At 43.6% G+C, this 20,880-nt stretch overlaps 1 protein-coding gene across 2 annotated transcripts in view; it reads right to left on the bottom strand.

Annotated features, from left to right (window-relative positions):
* RIN2 (Ras and Rab interactor 2) overlaps nt 1–20,880 on the bottom strand; it is a 215,154-nt gene that overhangs the window by 72,849 nt on the left and 121,425 nt on the right. For both annotated transcript variants that reach the window (XM_069768938.1, XM_069768937.1), the window contains one exon: nt 20,486–20,586. In XM_069768938.1, the coding sequence (XP_069625039.1) occupies nt 20,486–20,586 (101 nt within the window). The remainder of the gene's footprint in view (nt 1–20,485; nt 20,587–20,880) is intronic.

The raw sequence follows: 20,880 nt of genomic DNA on the forward strand, positions 1-20,880 counted from the left end.
AGCATCAAAGTTAAAGGTACCGTCACACTGAACGATATCGCTAGCGACCCGTGACGTTGCAGCGTCCTGGCTAGCGATATCGTTGAGTTTGACACGCAGCAGCGATCTGGATCCTGCTGTGACATCGTTGGTCGGAGCAGAAAGTCCAGAACTTTATTTCGTCGCTGGATCTCCCGCAGACATCGCTGAATCGGCGTGTGTGACGCCAATTCAGCGATGTCTTCACTGGTAACCAGGGTAAACATCGGGTTACTAAGCGCAGGGCCACGCTTAGTAACCCGATGATTACCCTGGTTACCAGCGTAAACGTAAAAAAAAAAAAAAACACTACATACTTACATTCCGGTGTCTGTCCCCCGGCGCTGTGCTTCTCTGCACTGTGAGCGCCGGCCGGAAAGCAGAGCACAGCGGTGACGTCACCGCTGTGTTTTCTGGTTGGCGCTCACAGTCAGTGCAGAGAAGGACAGCGCCGGGGGACAGACACCGGAATGTAAGTATGTAGTGTTTTTTTTTTTTTTTACGTTTACTCTGGCCCTGCGCTTAGTAACCCGATGTTTACCATGGTTACCAGGGGACTTCGCATCGTTGGTCGCTGGAGAGCTGTCTGTGTGACAGCTCTCCAGCGACCACACAGTGATGCTGCAGTGATCGGGATCGTTGTCTAGATCGCTGCAGCGTCGCTAAATGTGACGGTACCCTTACAGTCCGTCAGTTATCTCTTCCCCTCTTCGGTGATCCCAGGCATATGACACAATGACTTTTCTTCATGTTATCCCCCTCCCACTAAACTGTGTGCAGAATTATTAGGCGAGTTGTATTTTGATTACATGATACTTTTTTACATGTTGTCCTACTCCAAGCTGTTCAGGCTTGAGAGCCAACTACCAATTCAGTAAATCAGGTGATGTGCATCTCTGTAATGAGGAGGGGTGTTGTCTAATGACATCAAAACCCTATATAAAGGTGTGCGTAATTATTAGGCAACTTCCTTTCCTTTGGCAAAATGGGTCAGAAGAGAGATTTGACGGGCTCTGAAAAGTCCAAAATTGTCAGCTGTCTTGCAGAGGGATGCAGCAGTCTTGAAATTGCCAAACTTTTGAAGCGGGATCACCGAACAATCAAGGGTTTCATGGCAAATAACAAAGAGGGTCGCAAGAAGCGTGTTGGGCAAAAAAAGGCACAAAATAACTGCCGATGAATTGAGGAAAATCAAGCGTGAAGCTGCCAAGATGCCGTTTGCCACCAGTTTGCCATATTTCAAAGCTGCATTGTTGCTGGAGTAACAAAAAGCACAAGGTGTGCGATACTCAGGGACATGGCCAAGGTAAGGAAGGCTGAAAAACGACCACGTCTGAACAAGAAACATAAGATAAAACGTCAAGACTGGGCCAAGAAATATCTTAATTCTGACTTTTCAAAGGTTTTATGGACTGATGAAATGAGATTGACTCTTGATGGGCCAGATGGATGGGCCAGAGGCTGGATCAGTAAAGGGCAGAGAGCTCCACTCCGACTCAGACGCCAGCAAGGTGGAGGTGGGGTACTGGTATGGGCTGGCATCATCAAAGATGAACTTGTGGGACCTTTTCGGGTTGAGGATGGAGTGAAGCTCAACTCCCAGACCTACTGCCAGTTTCTGGAAGACAACTTCTTCAAGCAGTGGTACAGGAAGAAGTCAGTATCATGCAGGACAATGCTCCATCACATGGCTCCAACTACTCCACAGTGTGGCTGGCCAGTAAAGGTCTCAAAGAAGAAAAAATAATGACATGGCCCCCTTGTTCACCTGATCTGAACCCCATAGAGAAGCTATGGTCCCTCATAAAAATGTGAGATCTACAGGGAGGGGAACAGTCCATCTCCCGAAGCAGTGTCTGGGAGGCTGTGGTGGCTGCTGCACACAATGTTGATCGTAAACAGATCAAGCAGCTGACAGAATCTATGGATGGAGGCTGCAGAGTGCCATCATAAAGAAAGGTGGCTATACTGGTCACTAATTTTTGGGAGTTTTGTTTTTGCATGTCAGTCATGTTTATTTCTAAATTTTGTGCAGTTATATTGGTTTACCTGGTGAAAACAAACAAGTGAGATGGGAATATATTTTCCTTTTATTAAGTTGCCTAATAATTCTGCACAGTAATAGTTACCTGCACAAACAGATATCCTTCTAAGATAGCCAAATCTAAAAAAAAAACGACGTCAACTTCCAAAAATATTAAGCTTTGATATTTATGAGTCTTTTGGGTTGATTGAGAACATAGTTGTTGATCAATAATAAAAATAATCCTCTAAAATACAACTTGCCTAATAATTCTGCGCACAGTGTACAGCCATACTAATAAGTGAGGATATGTTCTCTCTGCAGTCACATTCATGGGAAGGGGTTTCTTTTCCCCTGAATATATCAGAAGTACTGAATGCATTCCCAAGTGTGCAGAACAACACAAAATGACTAAAACCAAACCTCCTCATCTCTAATTTGACGTTTGGATTCCATTCAGCTAGAAGCGGAAAGAATCTGAGCAGTGAGGCGGCCGGCTGCGGCAGTGCGAGATTGCAGCAGAGTCCCTGTAAGCAGGATATTGTATGTGTTTAGTGTCTTCCCACTTCTGTTCCCATTCGCAGAGTATAGGATGTCATAAAGCTCCACTGCAGAGCCCGATGGATGCACAGGAGGGTTACACTGACCATGTCTACTAAACATGCACAAGCAGCCACACCAAGGTACTGTGCACGAAGGAAACTGGAATTGCTGCCATGAAATATCCCAGATAGTCTATTCCACATCCAGCGGTTTGGAAAACCCCTTAAATCCAGTATTTAAGCAGATTCCGAAGGTTTACTGAATGCACGATACCAATTAGGAAAGTCCCGCTATTCTGTCCTCGTTTACCGACACAATTCCTGCCACTTACATGAAGTGTATATGGGAGGCATTTACCGTATAGAAACCCTTGTACGAGGACGTGTATACACTGACATGTCCTGTACACTGCGCTCTGTGATGTGGAGCGTCACCATTGTGTCTGTACAACGCTTCCTTTATCCCACAGACCGGCACATCCTGTATAACTTTACAATTAGAAAAATGCAGCTTTGGCGACACAACTTCTGGGGAAAGAATTAGAACATCAGTGAGAATCTGGGAAACACATTAGAATGGAAAGCTCTGCTCTCACGTCACCGCCAGCTGGCCCGACCACAGCGACATGAAACCTGTTTTTATATATGGTAACGACGACGGCATGCCAGCTTCAAGCTATTGGTGGCTGGTGCTATAAAATATACTCCTCCTATACTCCTTCTTAAAGTAGAAGGAGTATGAAAGGCAGGAAGGGTTGCAAAAGTAGGTTGCCATTACCGATGTCATGCACTGTAATGCTATGACCTGTAGGCACAGCCAAAACAGAGGCACATGGGGTCCCTACTGCGCTGTACATGGGGTTCCAACTGCGCCTTTGCCTGCTGTGATACTATTCTGAGTTGTGCATAGACTTTTTTGTCCCCTTTTGACAAACTTCCAACTATATATATACACTGCTCAAAAAAATAAAGGGAACACTTAAACAACAGAATATAACTCCAAGTGAATCAAACTTCTGTGAAATCAAACTGTCCACTTAGGAAGCAACACTGATTGACGATCAATTTCACATGCTGTTGTGCAAATGGAATAGACAACAGATGGAAATTATTGGCAATTATCAAGACACACTCAATAAAGGAGTGGTTCTGCAGGTGGGGACCACAGACCACATCTCAGTACCAATGCTTTCTGGCTGATGTTTTGGTCACTTTTGAATGTTGGTTGTGCGTTCACACTTGTGGTAGCATGAGATGAACTCTACAACCCACATAAGTGGCTCAGGTAGTGCAGCTCATCCAGGATGGCACATCGATACGAACTGTGGCAAGAAGGTTTGCTGTGTGTCAGCGTAGTGTCCAGAGCAGGGGTGTCAAACTGCATTCCTCGAGGGCCGCAAACCACGCATGTTTTCAAGATTTCCTTAGCTTTGCACTAGGTGCTGTAATCATTATGTGTGTAGGTGATTAAATTATCACCTGTGCAGTACAAGGAAATCCCTAAAACATGGCCTGTTTGCAGCCCTTGAGGATTGCAGTTTGACACCCCTGGTCCAGAGGCTGGAGGCGCTACCAGGAGACAGGCCAGTACACCAGGAGACGTGGAGGGGGCCATAGGAGGGCAACAACCCAGCAGCAGGACAGCTACCTCCGCCTTTGTGCAAGGGGGAACAGGTGGAACACTGCTAGAGCCCTGCAAAATGACCTCCAGCAGGCCACAAATGTGCATGTGTCTGCACAAACGGTTAGAAACTGACTCCATGAGGACGGTCTGAGTATCCGACGTCCACAGATGGGGGTTGTGCTCACAGCCCAACACCGTGCAGGATGCTTGGCATTTGCCACAGAACACTAGGATTGGCAAATTCACCACAGGTGCCCTGTGCTCTTCACAGATGAAAGCAGGTTCACACTGAGCACATGTAACAGAGTCTAGAGACGCCGTGGAGAGCGATCTGCTGCCTGCAACATCCTTCAGCATAACCGGTTTGGCAGTCAATCAGTAATGGTGTGGGGGTGGCATTTCTTTGGAGGGCCGCACAGCCCGCCATGTGCTCACCAGAGGTAGCCTGACTGCCATTAGGTACCGAGATGAGATCCTCAGACCTCTTTTGAGACCATATGCTGGTGCGGTTGGCCCTGGGTTCCTCCTAATGACCTCATGTGGCTGGATTGTGTCAGCAGTTCCTGCAAGATGAAGGAATTGAAGCTATGGACCGGCCCGCCCGTTCCCCAGACCTGAATCCGATTGAACACATCTGGGACATCATGTCTCGCACCAACGTCACGTTGCACCACAGAGAGTTTGCGGATGCTTTTGTCCAGGTCTGGAAGGAGATCCCTCAGGAGACCATCCGCCACCTCAATTATTTTTTTGAGCAGTCCCTTAAATATCTATGACTGGAAAAAAGTTATTCCCATTGAACAGGATATCCCATAGGATATGCTTGTCCCACCTTATCAATTTTGGAACTCACAGACAGGTAAATGGACAGATCCACGCATGTGCAGCCAACTCTCAATTCCCAGTGGTGAAAAATGTGGCCCTGAGAAAGATGCTGCCTCTAGGTCTGGGACATATCAATCATTTTTGGCATATCCTTTGGGCATGCCATAAAAATCCCGGGTATTCCTCTTTACTGGTCCATCAGAATTTATGGATGGGTACTTTAATCCAATTACTTCTGAGCCCCTGAAATGAGGAGGCTTTGTAGGAACATGGTTGTAATTCCTTGACGTCTCATAGGATATTTTTGTAGAACCCCTTTAATTAATCCTGAAACTCTACACTTCAATTACATATTACGGAAGTAGTTTCATTTTAAATTTCCGTCCTGGGAATACAATGGAAACATGATTAATACATGTTACTCTGTAATGTTGCACAGTTGCTGCAGAAGCTCTTTTGAGGTCACTAACTGACAAGGAGTTGCCTCTTTCTAATAAAGAGGTTCTGCAGAGGCTGTGTGTGTGTGTGTGTTTGGACACACATGGACTGTATGATGTACATTACAGCAGATCTAAGCAGGCATTAAAGATTAGACATGAGTAAGTAAATGCTTCTCTATTTTCTGACCTCTTTACCCTAACATATCATCAGATGACAGTGACACAACCAGTGACAGTCTGTCATGAAGCCATCCTCTATCTGCCTAGACTGAGATAGTTACACCTACTATAAACCGCACGTGTATTTTTCCCATGTCTGTCTCATCAGTCTCCTATTTACATGTGCAACCACCAATGTTGCACTTTGTTCTCTTATGTCATAGGAAATCAATAACTACATTTTTTCCACTTTACACACAGGAAAGTGACCTGAACAGGCTAAACAAGGCTACAAAGTGACCGATGTTCAGACATTGAGGTTACAACAAGCTGCTTGGCTCCTATATAAATTAGAATAGAGGGCACCCCAGACAAAGCAATTGCGAAACGTGTGTGTGTGTTGGGTGAATATCACTCTACTGTAGCATTTATTTCCTTCATCCACTCTTTGCAGGGCATTATAGTTTCTATCTTACCACTTTTTTGGGATTCAAGTTTAGACCACTCATCTATTACTTTTCAATTTGATACTTAGTCTGTACTTTTTGTGCGGGTTATCTACATTGTTATGGATAGTTTCTGCGCCATATAGCTATTTTGTATGGGATCCCCTGTTGGCTCACTCATTAGCCAGTGTTTTATGTTCCTCTTCTGTTGGATATTTACACACCTTTTAAAGGGAATCTGCAATTTGATTCATGGTGCCCAAACCACAGGCAGAATGAATCTGAGCATGGCGTAACTGTCCCTGTAATGTGACATTTCAGAGAAATCATAGTTTGAAGAGGACTATAAGGAGGGACCTGACCAGTCTGGCACTACCTCTGGCAGATGTCTCCCCACACTGCTCAAGTTGATTGACAGGTCCCTACCTATGTATACAGCAGTAGTATAACAGAGACCTGGCAATCAGAGCACCGCTGGAAGAAGCCGACCGGGGACTAGTCAGGTCCCTCCTTATAGTCCCTGGCTGACGTCTCAACATACCGCTCTAGTTGATTGACAGGTCGCTGACATGTGTATACATAGAGAGACCATTGTCAATCAATTAATGGGGAGTAGGGGGCCGCAGCGTTCCAGAGAAAGACATAACTAACGGCAATTGTGCAGCTCGACTCTGATTCATGGAGCCAACAGTTTGGGCAACATGAATCAAATGTCAGGCTCCGTCAACCTATATTTAATCAAAGTTATTATCTAGTTTTTGTTATTTTGGTCCTGCACGGTTGCTGAGTTGTTCTTGTACATTTGGATATACTTATTTTGTGACAGGTCACCGTCTTTTCTTTGGTTTTACATTACACTAAGGTCATGCTGGAGCTACTGATATCAGCGTGATCGGACAACTTTCTAATACATACACGGGTCTCCCAAGTCTCCACCAACAGATGATTTCAGGGTAAAAGGATCCGACTTGTGGAAATTCAGTGGCATATCCTTTCATTGTCCTAGGGAGTAAAGCCCCACCAGAAAAGTCATACAGCGGCTCTCCCATAGAAAAAGCCAAGCGGAGAGCTCCTGTACATGGGAAGTTGGGAACGCTGTTGTTCCGCCAACAGCTGGCTAAATGTGTATGGGGTCTTTACATGTCACTTGATATTATCTGATGATATGATCAGTTAGGCTATGTTTCCACAGTCAGGATACCTTCAGGATTTGCTGCGGATTGGACGCTGCGTACAGCTGTTACAGCATAGTGGCGGCACTGCGTATCTGGACATGCAGCGCGTCTTCCCAGACCGCAGCTTGTCTATTTATCTTGCGAAGACACTCCGTCTCCACAAGATAAATAACCCAGTCTATGAATATGATGCGGTGATTCCGCATGTGTTCAACAGGGGGCGGCGCTTTGGGAGGAGCAAGGTATCTGCTGCGTCCAAAGTGCAGGGAATCCTAAGCGTGGAGACACAGCCTTAGAAGCAAACAAAAAAAAAATGAAAATATAATCCGATGATTTATTGTTTTTATATTCTGTTTTTGATTAATCATGGTCTACAAGATGCTGGATCGCCAATGGTGACAACAATGTATAGCAGCCATTAAAATTCCTCTAAATTTTGTCACCCAACTCTTCATACTTGCATTCCTATGAAGAGTTACGTCACTCTGGCTCCCTGCCTCTTCTTAGTTATATGTAATAATATTCAGAGAATTCTGCTTAGCAATTCTCATAGAAGTTGCTAAACAGGTCAACATAGAAGTCAATCCAATACATAGTATCAGAGTAGTATGCTGTATATAATGTGTGATGGCAGCGCTGGTCATCAAACAGGCCGGGGGTGCGCAGACCACCCAGTAACAGCCAGCTGCCGGCGGTGTCTGCTAGCAGTGACTGACGCAGAAGAAGGGACATGTAACCAAACTCTGGTATTGTATATCCTCTGTATGTGTCTGGTCCTGATACCTTTACAGGGAGAATCTACAAGTGTACACTCATATCCATTTATACTAGATGGTGGCCCGATTCTAACGCATCGGGTATTCTACAATATGTATGTACTGTACGTATGTATATAGCAGCCACATAGTATATAGCAAAGGCCACGTAGTATATAGCAAATACTACATGGCCTGTGCTATATACTATGTGGCTGCTATATACATATTGTAGAATACCCGATGCATTAATACAGGCCACGCAGTATATAACAGTGCCCACGCAGTATATAACAGCCCAAACAGTATATAACACAGCCCACATACTATATAACACAACCCAGGCAGTATATAGCAACCATGCAGTATATAACACAGGCGACGTAGTATATAACACAGGTCAAGCAGTATATAACACAGCCCACGCAGTATATCACACAGCCCATGGAGTATATAACACAGCCCATGTACTATATAACACAGCCTACGCAGTATACAGCAGCCACGCAGTATATAACACAAGCGACGCAGTATATAACACAGCCCACGTAACATATAACACAGGGCACGTAGTATATAGCACAGACCACGGAGTATATCACACAGCCCACGGAGTATATAACACTGCCCATGTAGTATATACGGTAGCAGCCACGCGGTATATAACACTGCCCACGCAGTATTTAGCAGTGTGGGCACCATAGCCCTGTTAAAAAAAATAATTAAAATAAAAAATAGTTATATACTCACCCACTGGGATCCAGCGAAACGCTGGCGATGCGCGCGAGACCGCTAAGTCTTCTGGGTAATTTCGCAATGCATCTCTGGGAACGGAAGATGGCGGCAGTCGCGAGCGCATCGTCGGACGACGGATGGTGAGTATAGCAGGTTTTTTTTTTATTATTAATATTACATCTTTTTACTATTGATGCTGCATAGGCAGCATCAATAGTAAAAAAGTTGGTCACACAGGGTTAATAGCAGTGGTAACGGAGTGCGGTACCCGTGGCCCGTTACCGCTGGTATTAACCCTGTGTGAGCGGTGACTGGAGGGGATTACGGAGCGAGCGCCGGACACTAACTGCAGGGGAGTAGGGGAGGGACTAACCGGACTGTGCCCGTTGCTGATTGGTCGCGGCAACCATGACAAGCAGCTGGCGAGACCAATCAGCGACCCGGGATTTCCGTTACGGAAGTTGCAGACAGAAAGACGGAAGTACCCCTTAGACAATTATATATATAGATAATTACCTTAAATTGTCTGCCATCCACTGCCGTCTGGACGTCCTCAAATCCCACAATCCACCACGCCGCACTGGAAGTACGCCGACCGCCATATTGGAATACCCAAGTGATGGGTATTCCAATATGGCACCCGCTGGTGGTACTAGGGCCTTGCGCAGTACCACCAGTGGGTCATCGCTGGACCCCTCGCCGCAAGAACCCCACGCTGCAAGGACGCTGCAAGGACCCCTCCCCACCGATGACAGCCGCTGAATTGCCTGCGCCCATCGGGACGTCACCACCCTCCCGATGCGATGGCATCGGGCCTCCATCTAGTTGGTACACTAAGCCTCAGAACACGTACTGTATATGTATATATATGCTGACATTTTTTCAAAGTACGGTATTTTTGGAATGCACTCTGGGGATGGGACTTTTGACAGCTGTCAGAATAGCCCCGAGTCATTGAGTCACTGCTTCTTTCTAAGCATCTATCTACGTAAGACAATGCTACGTAAATCATGGGGCTGCCATGTACTGACAAACCAACCTGTTGTGCAGCAGAAGATGCTACGTGTCCCTAAAACATTCCGGCCCCGATTCTTCATCTGTGACAGGGGGGTTTAAGTCACTTTCCTTTTTTGTCTTGTCATATTAGTTGCCGTTTTTGGTGCCATTCGTCAAAATTCATCAAACTGGAGAACATGATTCATAAATTTGTCTCAAAGTCAAAAATAAGCCTTTCTCTTGTCTTGATCTGCTAATGGGACTTTATACCCTGAAATTCACCAACTAGGGATAGGAGTGAATTTGCGCCAAAGTTTGCGACTTTTTGAAAAGTAAAGATTGATGAATCAAGTGAAAACATCTGGAACTGCTAGACTCGGCCACAAAGTGGGAAAACACTCAAAATTAGACAAAAAAAAAGGTGCAACGGCAATGATGAATCCTGGCCATAAATTGTGGAGGAGTAAATATGAAGGACAACAAAGAGATTTCGATTTTCAGGTTTGGTTCTTTGCTGTTCTTATCGTTTGGTCCAGGCTTAATATACTCTGCAGTATTACATACCTGAAAATGAAACCATACTGAAAAGCAAAGATATAAGGCTTCAGGCCTCCACACCCTTCCTGTCTCCTCTCTCCTGCTGCTCAGTGTTAAAACAAAGGAAACAAGGAAAAGCGGCCAAATCCAGGAAAACTGAGCAGTGTAGAGAATAGGTGATCATTAATGTAGAATACCTAAGTTACTGAATAATTGGCCGCATTTCTGAAGTCTGGCTGCTCCTGCCCTGATAGTTTCCAATAATCACATGTTAGTGAGCTACACAGGCTCGTTAGGCTTTTCATACAGCATAAGGAAAGCAGCCTAATCTGATATGCTCTCATATTGCCGTACATGTACCAACTGCAGCACAATCGGCATGTGAGCCCCTGATAAAGCTGAAACATTAGGTGGTACCCACTGAGATTAGTGAGCTGCCATGTACCGTACAGCTGAGCCCGGAGGAGATTCTCACCTTCTCCGGAGTTTCTGATAATGGGCGTCTCGTGGTCTGGGCACGCACTGTAAAAGTCTGGCAAAAATTAAGAGACCACTGCAAAATGTTCAGTTTGTCTGATTTTCTTCTTTATAGGTATATTTTTCAGTAAAATGTAAATTTATTCTATAAACTACTGACAACATGTCTCCGAAGTTAGCAATAAATTTTGTACTTTTTTCTGAAAAGGAGAAATGGTCAAAATTAAAATCCCCCAGTGCTTTCATATCTCAAATAATGCAAAGAAAACAAGTTGACAAACATTTAGAAACAACAATACTAATGTTTTAACTCAGGAAGAGTTCAGAAATCAATATTTTGTGGAATAACCATGATTTTTAATCCCAGCTTTCATGCGTCTTGGCATGTTTTCCACCAGTCTTTCACACTGCTCCTGGCGCAAAAATGTAAGCAGTTCTTCTTTGTTTGATGGCTTGTGACTATCCAGCATCCTCTTGATTACATTCCAGAGGCTTTCAGTGGGGTTCAGGTCTGGAAATTGGGCTGCCCATGACTGGGATTTGATGTGGTGGTCTCTTAATTTTTGCCAGAGCTGTATATTGGGCTTCATGCATACTACAAGGTTACTCCGAGCTGGGGGTTACTCTAGGCAGGCATTGAAAGGCACATAGCTACTCTGTACAGCCATTCTGAGCCACGGGGCTACTCTGTACAGCCATTCTGAGCCACGGGGCTACTCTGTACAGCCATTCTGAGCCACGGGGCTACTCTGTACAGCCATTCTGAGCCTCGGGGCTACTCTGTACAGGCATTCTGAGCCACGGGGCTACTCTGTACAGCCATTCTGAGCCACGGGGCTACTCTGTACAGCCATTCTGAGCCACGGGGCTACTCTATACAGCAATTCTGAGCCACGGGGCTACTCTGTACAGCCATTCTGAGCCACGGGGCTACTCTGTACAGCCATTCTGAGCCACAGGGCTACTCTGTACAGCCATTCTGAGCCACAGGGCTACTCTGTACAGCCATTCTGAGCCACGGGGCTACTCTGTACAGCCATTCTGAGCCACGGGGCTACTCTGTACAGCCATTCTGAACCACGGGGCTACTCTATACAGCCATTCTGAGCCACGGGGCTACTCTATACAGCCATATGGAGCCATGGGGCTACTCTGTACAGCCATTTAGAGCCACGGGGCTACTCTGTACAGCCATTCGGAGCCGCGGGGCTACTCTGTACAGCCATTCTGAACCACGGGGCTACTCTGTACAGCCATTCTGAACCACGGGGCTACTCTGTACAGCCATTCTGAACCACGGGGCTACTCTGTACAGCCATTCTAAACCACGGGGCTACTCTGTACAGCCATTCGTGCCACGAGGCTACTTTGTAATGCGTTTCGGCGCCACGGGGCTGCTCTATACAGCCATTCGGAACCACTCTGTACAGGTTCTATGCGCACATCTCCGGCATATACATGAAGCATTACTGTAAATGTAACATTTTTTTGTAGCGTTTGACAAACCTCACACAATAAAAGTGTGTAATCTATGACCCAAAAGCGAGGTGTGATAAATGGTATCTTAACATCTGAAAAACGTGAAATCTGTGCTTGTGCTTTCCTACATAACAGTCAGTATATGGCGGAGGTCAGCGCTGGGAATATAAACTATGTGCATCACTTGTCTCAAACTTACTTTTTAAAGGGAGAAACATTTAGGAGTAGTGCGAGATACGAGCTGTGCCCTGTGATCCAGAATCAATGTGCTGGCAGACAGCAAATATGTCCGCCTGTATATCTTCCACAGGGGCAATCGCCCAGCTCTCCCTGAATAAAATGCATACATTGTGTTATACCTGGTGCAGGGCCTGATGGATGGTCCATGATAAGGGGATTCAAAAAACACCAAGAAGAGAAAATCCCCGTGATTGCACGGCCCCCTCAGTCCCCAGCATAAGATAACGTATTGGTTTTGACTAAAGTGCTCTTTTAAACATTTTTCACCATCTTGGCATTCATGAGTGTTATCCAGTACCCCCGTACTTCCAATAAGTAAGGGTCTGGTGGGTGGAACGTCACCTATCACACATCTGGCAGAGATGCCATACGAGCGGGAGATAAGAGTACCCCGTTCAGATTATATATTGTGACAACACAGATACCAAGCCTATAAGTCTGTACCCAAAGATGTACAGTGGGTGAGGAAAGTAATCAGACCCCTTTAAATGTTTCAGTCTTTGTTTCATTGCAGCCATTTGGTAAATTAAAAAAAGCAAAAAAATTTTTCTCATTAATGTTCACAGTGCACCCCATCTTGACTGAAAAAAACAGAAAGGTAGAAATTTTTGCAGATTTAATAAAAAAGAAAAACGGAAATATCACATGGCTGCAATGAAACAAAGAGTGAAAAATTTAAAGGGGTCTGAATACTTTCCGTACCTATACATAAGTCATTATTTTTATATTTCGGAGGAACCATTTCCAAATCTTTCCAAGGCTCCTTGCACACATTTCTCACACATGCTCTATCACTGATGGATCACATACCCATTATTATTTATAAGACCACTTTTTTTATGGACTGAGAGTATGTGGAAAAAAAAACCTTCCTGGAAAACGAAAACGTTTGTTTTTTATCCTAGTCACCAGGGCTGTGGAGTCGGAGGTCTGGCTTACCCACTCCACAGCCCTGATGGTCACAGATCAATTCGAACTCTGCCAGTCTTAAGGCCATGAAAAACACAGACCGCTCAGTGATGGCATCCTCCTGCATCCCAGTGCGAGAAGCTTGAGAAACATCAGATTTTCACTGCATATGAGAAAATTGGATGGAGCACTGATAAAAATACTGAAGAAAACTGACCAAACACTGATGAAAATCTGATTAAAAAAATAATTCAGGTTTTCATATATGGAGAAAAAAACAGATGTGTGAAACCCACTTAAGTGGTCCGAAAACGTTTCCCCTGCAGTAAACGGGCTAAAAATAATTGCATCTTCCTTTTCTCTTACATTTTTTTGCTCCAAAACAAATGTGATACCTGATCTAAGGTTAACGAGTGTTTTCTGCTCGAATGTCTAATAAAAAACCCTCTAAAGATATATGATTAAGACAGTGATGGGAACCCGTCCCCCCCCACTTAAAACTTTTTAGAACCGGTTTGTTAGGCAATCCCTGCATGTTTTGTGGCTGTCGAATAGCCACGAGACATGCAGCGGCGGGGACTCGGACATATTATTAGGGCACGCCAAAGACACTTGGTTAGCACCTGAGCATGCTCAGATAACACCTTATCCAAGCACGCTCGCTCATAACTAGCAGGGAGTGTAAAAACATTCAAAATACACGCTAGTAAGCAGAAAAAGCAATACAAACTCTGAGATCCAATACTACTCCATCTGAGCAACAAACGTGAATAAATAGTAATACTCACAGTGGTGGGTATGTGGTTAATCCATGCTTTCACTTGTATACTAGTAGGTGTAGCCTTGCCCAATGCACAAACTAGACAGCCAACAAGCAAAGACAGCAGCGCAGCAATGGTAATTATAGACCACAAGATGCAGAACAACCCTGGAGGACATTTCACCCAGAGCTTCACCAGGAGGATGCTACAGGCGAAACATATGTCAGAGAGGTGCGGCATTTGTGGCCTGTATTTACTGTAATTTCAGCACTGCTTTCTATGCTTATTGGCTATTTAATGAATACTTTGGGCATTAATACTCTTCCTGCAGTTTGCTGGGTTTTACGTCAAAGTGCCCTTCTATGCTTTACCTGTGTCAGTGTAGATTAATTACATATTCATTGAGTATTACTTCTTATCCATGTTGTCTGTAGGTCATGATTTGTGTGGATGTGCCCTCTATATAATTATTATTCACGTTTGTTTTTTTCATATGTATCAAGATAATAAAGTATCTATTTTACATTTACTATTGCACGGTCTGCAATATAGGTCGGAGTTTATCGCTTACTTTTGGACACAATTTTTTACATCAAAATGTAGGCGAACATTGGCACATATAAAGTAATAATAATATTAAAGGGAATCTGTCAGTAGGCCCATCCCACCTAAGCCGTCTATATGTGCATGTAGGTTATAGGAAGCTGAATACAATGATACTTTTATATCTGTAATCCGATGTTTTATTCCTGGAAAATCAACATTTTTCGTATATGTAAATGAGCTGATAAGATCTATGGGCCGGACACTGATCTCCTGAGAATCTATCTACAAGGTTATTATAAATGACAGGGAAGAGTTACCAGTGTGAGACATGTAATGACTGACAGGCTGCTCTCCTGCTCTACATGTCTCACACTGGTAACTCTTCCCCTTCATCTATAATAATCTCTGGAGGCAGATTCTCAGGAGATCAGTGTCTGGCCCATAGATCTTATCAGCTCATTTACATATTAAGAAAAACGAGGATCTCTCTGGAGTAAGGGTACCGTCACACAGTAGCATTTTGATCGCTACGACAGCACGATCCGTGACGCTCCAGCATCGTAACAATATCGCTCCAGCGTTGTAGACTGCGGTCACACTTTGCAATGTACGATGCTGGAGCGATAATTTCATGACGTATGTGCGATGTAGAAGCCGTTGGTTACTATGCGCACATCGTATACAATATCGTGCACACCTTTGTTACACCATGCGATCATGCCGCCACAGCGGGACACTAGACGACGAAAGAAAGTTTCAAACGATCTGCTACGACGTACGATTCTCAGCGGGGTCCCTGATCGCAGGAGCGTGTCAGACACAGCGAGATCGCTGGGACTTCACGGATATATCGCTGGAACGTCACAAATCGTGCCGTCGTAGCGATCAAAATGCCACTGTGTGACGGTACCCTAAAACATTTGAGTGCAGATATCAAGGCCTCATTTTATTCCATTTCCTATGACCTGTGTGCCCATATTGATGGTTTAGGAGGAGGGTTGATACTACGGATTGAGTCCCTTTAAGTAGTAATAGATCTAAAACTAAATGCAACAATTTGTGCTAACATTTGTGCTATTTTCTGCCAGTGGCAGTGGGCTGACAATAGTAAGATGAAGGAAAGGTGCCTTCTTACTGTTGTGTCAGGGCCCTCTCTGTGTTTGCACATAATACTTAACTACTGGCATACTGAAAGGAATCTGTGCGTTCTAACAACGGTGCCAGTAACTAGTACGTGGCCCAGCGAGATCCTGTCTACTAGGTAAATAATCATTAACAATTAGTCATCAGCACATTTTCCACGTGCTCAGCAGCCTTTAGTAAATTCTCGTATTTCCCCAAGAAATAACAATTCTGGAGCTTGGGTACAGGAACTGTGCCATGTGCCGCTCCTCTGTTATTCCTCTTGGAAATATATTAATAAACCGACATTGTCAGAAGGGTGTATCCCGGCACCATCTTACACTGTCAGCATGGATTAAACATTATCAGACTGAGCCAACAGGTAACACCCAGTTATGAATTAATTAGGAATTAGAAATTAATTAGGAACGTTAGAGGAAAAGTACAGCGTTATACAACTATTAAATGGATGATGCCCAGGAACTAAAATAGGTACTACCCTAATGATTGGGAATCGGTGACCCACTACAATGCTTGATGGTGCAACTGTATTTCGGCCGTGACATAGGTTACGAGGCCGGAGATCACTCTATGCTCTAGTAATACCACGGGATAATGCAAATGAATGGGGTCTTATTGCGAAAGAAAGAAATGATGTCTCCAAAACAAATCTGTAGATGTGGAGCTTAATAAATAGGGCACCATGGTAGGAGCTGTGTCACAGGTACGATTCGGATTATTGACTCTACTCATGCCAGAGCCACAGAGACTGAGCTACACTCACTGTAGACAATCATGGCTCCTATAACTACAGAAGCGATAGAATAATATTTGCCATGAAAACATTGTAAGCAGTTATATTAGTGATGGCAGCTCAGGCACAGTCCTCACTACTAGCATTGTACATTCTGCCTTCTGTTTTTCTCATCTAAAATTAGGAAAGGATCACAGGGGGAACAACGAAAATATTTCCAAACGTTTCAATTGGGAAGATTTTCCTTGCGCTCTCGCCTGGAAACCGTATTTGTTTTTGGTATAAGAAAAAGGAAAGGGGAATGAATCCCTGTGATGCTAATGAAAACTAGACCTTGGATAAGGATTAGTGACTTCACAAAAGATCGGCATGTGACAGATAATAGGGTCATGTATGGAGATTGTAAGCTCTTACGGGCAGGGTTGTTATTTTTGCTTTAATTATTGTATTATCTTTAACATTGATACTTATGACATATATATGAATGTTGAAGTGTAAATATGCTGGCGCTATATAAAGATGATTATTAATATTAGTTGTATGACCGTGTCTGCTACTAATTACTTCTGTTGGGATACAATCGTTTTATGACATTACCCGATTTGTCTTTTAACCATGTTCAGATGTAATTTAACAAGCTACTAAATTGATTCTGGTAGATGTCTTTAGGCCGTAATACACATTAGACTAAAATCAGAAAACCTGCTGATATTGCCGGGTTTGGCAGACGGTCTAATGTGTATGGGGGGCACCATCAGACTGATGGTTGGGAAAGATGTCAACAGCATATGTCTAAGTTTGGACTGCATATCGCATTGTTCCCCTAGAAAAGAGCCGCTGGTCAACATGTAAGTCGGTGGATTATAATGTCACTGGTGATCACTGTATTACCTGCACAATATCTTATTCCTTCTATGTGGTATTATTGGGTCATGCTGTGGTGGTGATATGTGGTCTGGTCATGGTGTGGCAGTATTTGTCCCTTGTATGTGGCATTATATGGTCACTATGTGGTGGTAATATGTGGTCTGGTCATGGTGTGGTGGTATTTGTTCCTTGTACAAGGTATTATTCGGTCACTATGTGGTGGTAATATGTGGTCCAGCCATGGTGTGATGGTATTTGTCACTTGTATGTGGTATTATTGGTCATTTTAAAAAATGTATGTGATACATTTCCTTAAAAGAAAAATAAACAAAAATAAACCTAAAATAGTATGGGATATTTTAAGAAATGTTTAATAGGTTAGAGTAGAGTAGGGGCCTGCCAAAAGGGTCTCTTTGCTGTTGTGGCGGCTTAAAAAATCTTTTGACCAAAACAAAAGCTGCTGGCCATGTATGTGATTTGGTGTTTGATGGGAACTGATAGTATGTGATTGGTAAGGACGTAGTGCAGAATTGGATCTTTTACAAGAGTGGGCGGTGGGACTGTGGAAGGTTCGATGGGTGGAGGCGGAGCAGGGGTGGAGCCTGGGTAGAGTCTCAATGGGGGCCAAAAATTTTGGCTGTATGGGGCTCTGAAATTCCTGGTGGCAGCCCTGTTGCAACCCATCAGCACACTGCAATTGCTGTGTGCGAAAGAATGGGAGGGTGATGGTGTACCGGAATGAAATGCTTCAGGGACTGCACATCTTAAATGTCATTTAGCAGCGACTGAAGTTTACCTCCAATTGCTGCTGTATAGCACAGCTGGCATCACCTGGGTATGGTGCAGGTTCAGCTCATTCAATATACTTAGACCCAATATGCATTGTACATGCAAGGTATATGTTGTCAAGGGGTTAATCTAGTGTGTATGGGAACCATCAAGTGACAACTTAATCTTAAAATTATAGAAAATGTGATAAATAGGCATACTGAAAATCACAGTCTTTAAAATGATGTTGAATTACCCATAAAAATCACTCCAAAGTGTCAACCAGTAGGTGTTTCCCTGTGTGTTGTCAAGTGTAGCCTACCTCTAGCAGCAGATACACCACAATAAATTATAGTATGTGGAAGTGGGTGTTTATTTCTCTATTTTCACTGCTTTCCTGTCAAACTCCATACAGGAACCAGATAAAGGCTTTCAGTTCGGGCCACAGCAGTAGGTGCATTGTATGCTGGGAAGTGAGGAAAGGAAGTTCCAGTACCTATAGTGCTGGCACATACTGAAAAAGAGAAACTTCTGCCCCAAAAAGAGTGCATGTCAAAATACAGTAAATTCTGAATGTGGACAGTTCCAGGATATATTAAATTGGTAGGTGCAACAAAGCAGTTTTAAATTCTGGGGATGAGAGTTGAACGACTGCTTTTCTCTAGGCTGTGTGTACATTTGTAAGTATTTTTTATGTATACAAATGTATCATTATTGATCTTTCCACCACAAGATATACTGTATGTTTAACAGTATTTAATATTCTAAAATAAGTAAGACCACACATATAGAAGCAACTCACAATTACCATAATTGCCATATGCAAATTGTCTCTTCAGAGAGGAAGAGGACTAGAACTCTAGCGCCACCTATGGATAGTAGCAATCCTAACAGTCATTATTGACCCTTTAACGAGCCTTGTTACATGACTTAGGATAAAAGCCAAACCTGAATCCCAATTTGCAGACACAGTGTTTCGGAGCACTGCCCCTCATCAGTGCAAAGTATGAGATCTGGTCTGGCTTCAGGCAAAATGTGCTACTTTCACCCAGCTGAAATCTCCTATCTATGACCTGCGTTAGGTCAATAACCAGCATTACGGGTCAGTGCGTATACAGTCATAAGGAGATGGAGCTACACATCCAGCTAACTGGATCTACGTCTTGTGTAATACACTCGACTCAGGAAATTCTGTCAAGTCAAACGTTTCTAAAATTGAAATGTTACGAAATCGCAGCCCACAACTAGGGAATGGAGGTTTTAAGCTCACTTGATTTCATTCACACTTTTAACTTGTTGAACATATATTGTTATTATAAGACCAGGGAATATGAGGTGGTGATACTATGGATTCCGGTCTCACATTGTACAGTTATTGGAGATACTAAAAGTGTGTTGTTATATGCAGCAACAGGAAATCAGCTCAAAAGGAAGAAATAAAACAATATTTAGTCTAAAAACCCTTCTCATCTCAACATACTATATGTACATTGCATGTAAAAAAAGGAAAACACCTAACCAAGGAGATAAGTTGAATACATGACTACATTTGTAATAAATATATATATATAATAGTTTACAGATTTAGTCACATATTCAATATGTAAACGCAGGTGTATATGTATATGTATATATATATATATATATATATATATATATATATATATATATATATATATATATATATAATTATATTTTACTCTAGTCCCCTCCTGTTGTACTTCTGAGTGTGCCAAAAATGTTGGTGCTTCTTTGGAGCCACAGTGTGACTTTTGGCGCCAAAAGTTGCAAAAAATTTTTAAAAAGAAAGCCCATTTTTATGACTTTGCTACAAATTCATGAATCATGTACATCACAAAACAAAACAAAAATGGAAATGATAAATTGAGGCCATAATCTGTAGCGAGACAGCAATATATATATAGATCTACCTATGTATGTGTGTGTATATATAAATATAAAATATTCAGTGACGACTTTCCTAATTAGTGGTAGGGCACATTTATAGGGGCACACGTGCACATACCGTACTTGATGAGTCTATGTATCAGTGTGTGACTGTTATTCCCCCTGGGGTCAGGTTCTAATAGGTAGGAGGAGTACATGTGTTCTGTGTAGAGCACCATGGCATATGTTGGTGTGATAGAACTATTGATATATATTCCAGTGTAGAGATCACTGACCGCTACCACCAGTGTGATATCTATATAACAGTGCGGTAACGTGTGAAAGCAAAAGGACACACCGTCCCGAGCCCCGGCTCTCGCCGTCCTGCACACAGCCTCACCTCAAGCACTCGATCAGCTCCTCTTCATGACGGACGCTGAATTCAGTCTGCACCATCTCCTGTTTCAATTCTCCAATCTCTGTGGCGATGGTGTCAATGAGCTGAGGAAGGACAAAACACTGACGTGAGAGGTTGGAGGGGCGTGCCGTGCACTCGAACTTCAGCAGGTTTAGTCACTTCATTGTGGAGCGGCAGTCGTGATTGTAAACCCGCACGCCCTGAACTTCCCCGAGTCCACGAGAAGCTGAATCAGAGGACGATGCGGCACAGCAACGATCCCACAGCACTTGGCGGACACGCTGCCTCTCCCTCTACTAAGGCTGAGTGCACACGTTGAGGATTTCTTGCAGAAAATTCCTGAGAAAAACCTGAAATTTTCTGCAAGAAATCTGCAT

The sequence above is a fragment of the Ranitomeya imitator genome, chromosome 5 (assembly GCF_032444005.1).
Source record: "Ranitomeya imitator isolate aRanImi1 chromosome 5, aRanImi1.pri, whole genome shotgun sequence".
In the NCBI taxonomy this organism is placed as follows: domain Eukaryota; kingdom Metazoa; phylum Chordata; class Amphibia; order Anura; family Dendrobatidae; genus Ranitomeya; species Ranitomeya imitator.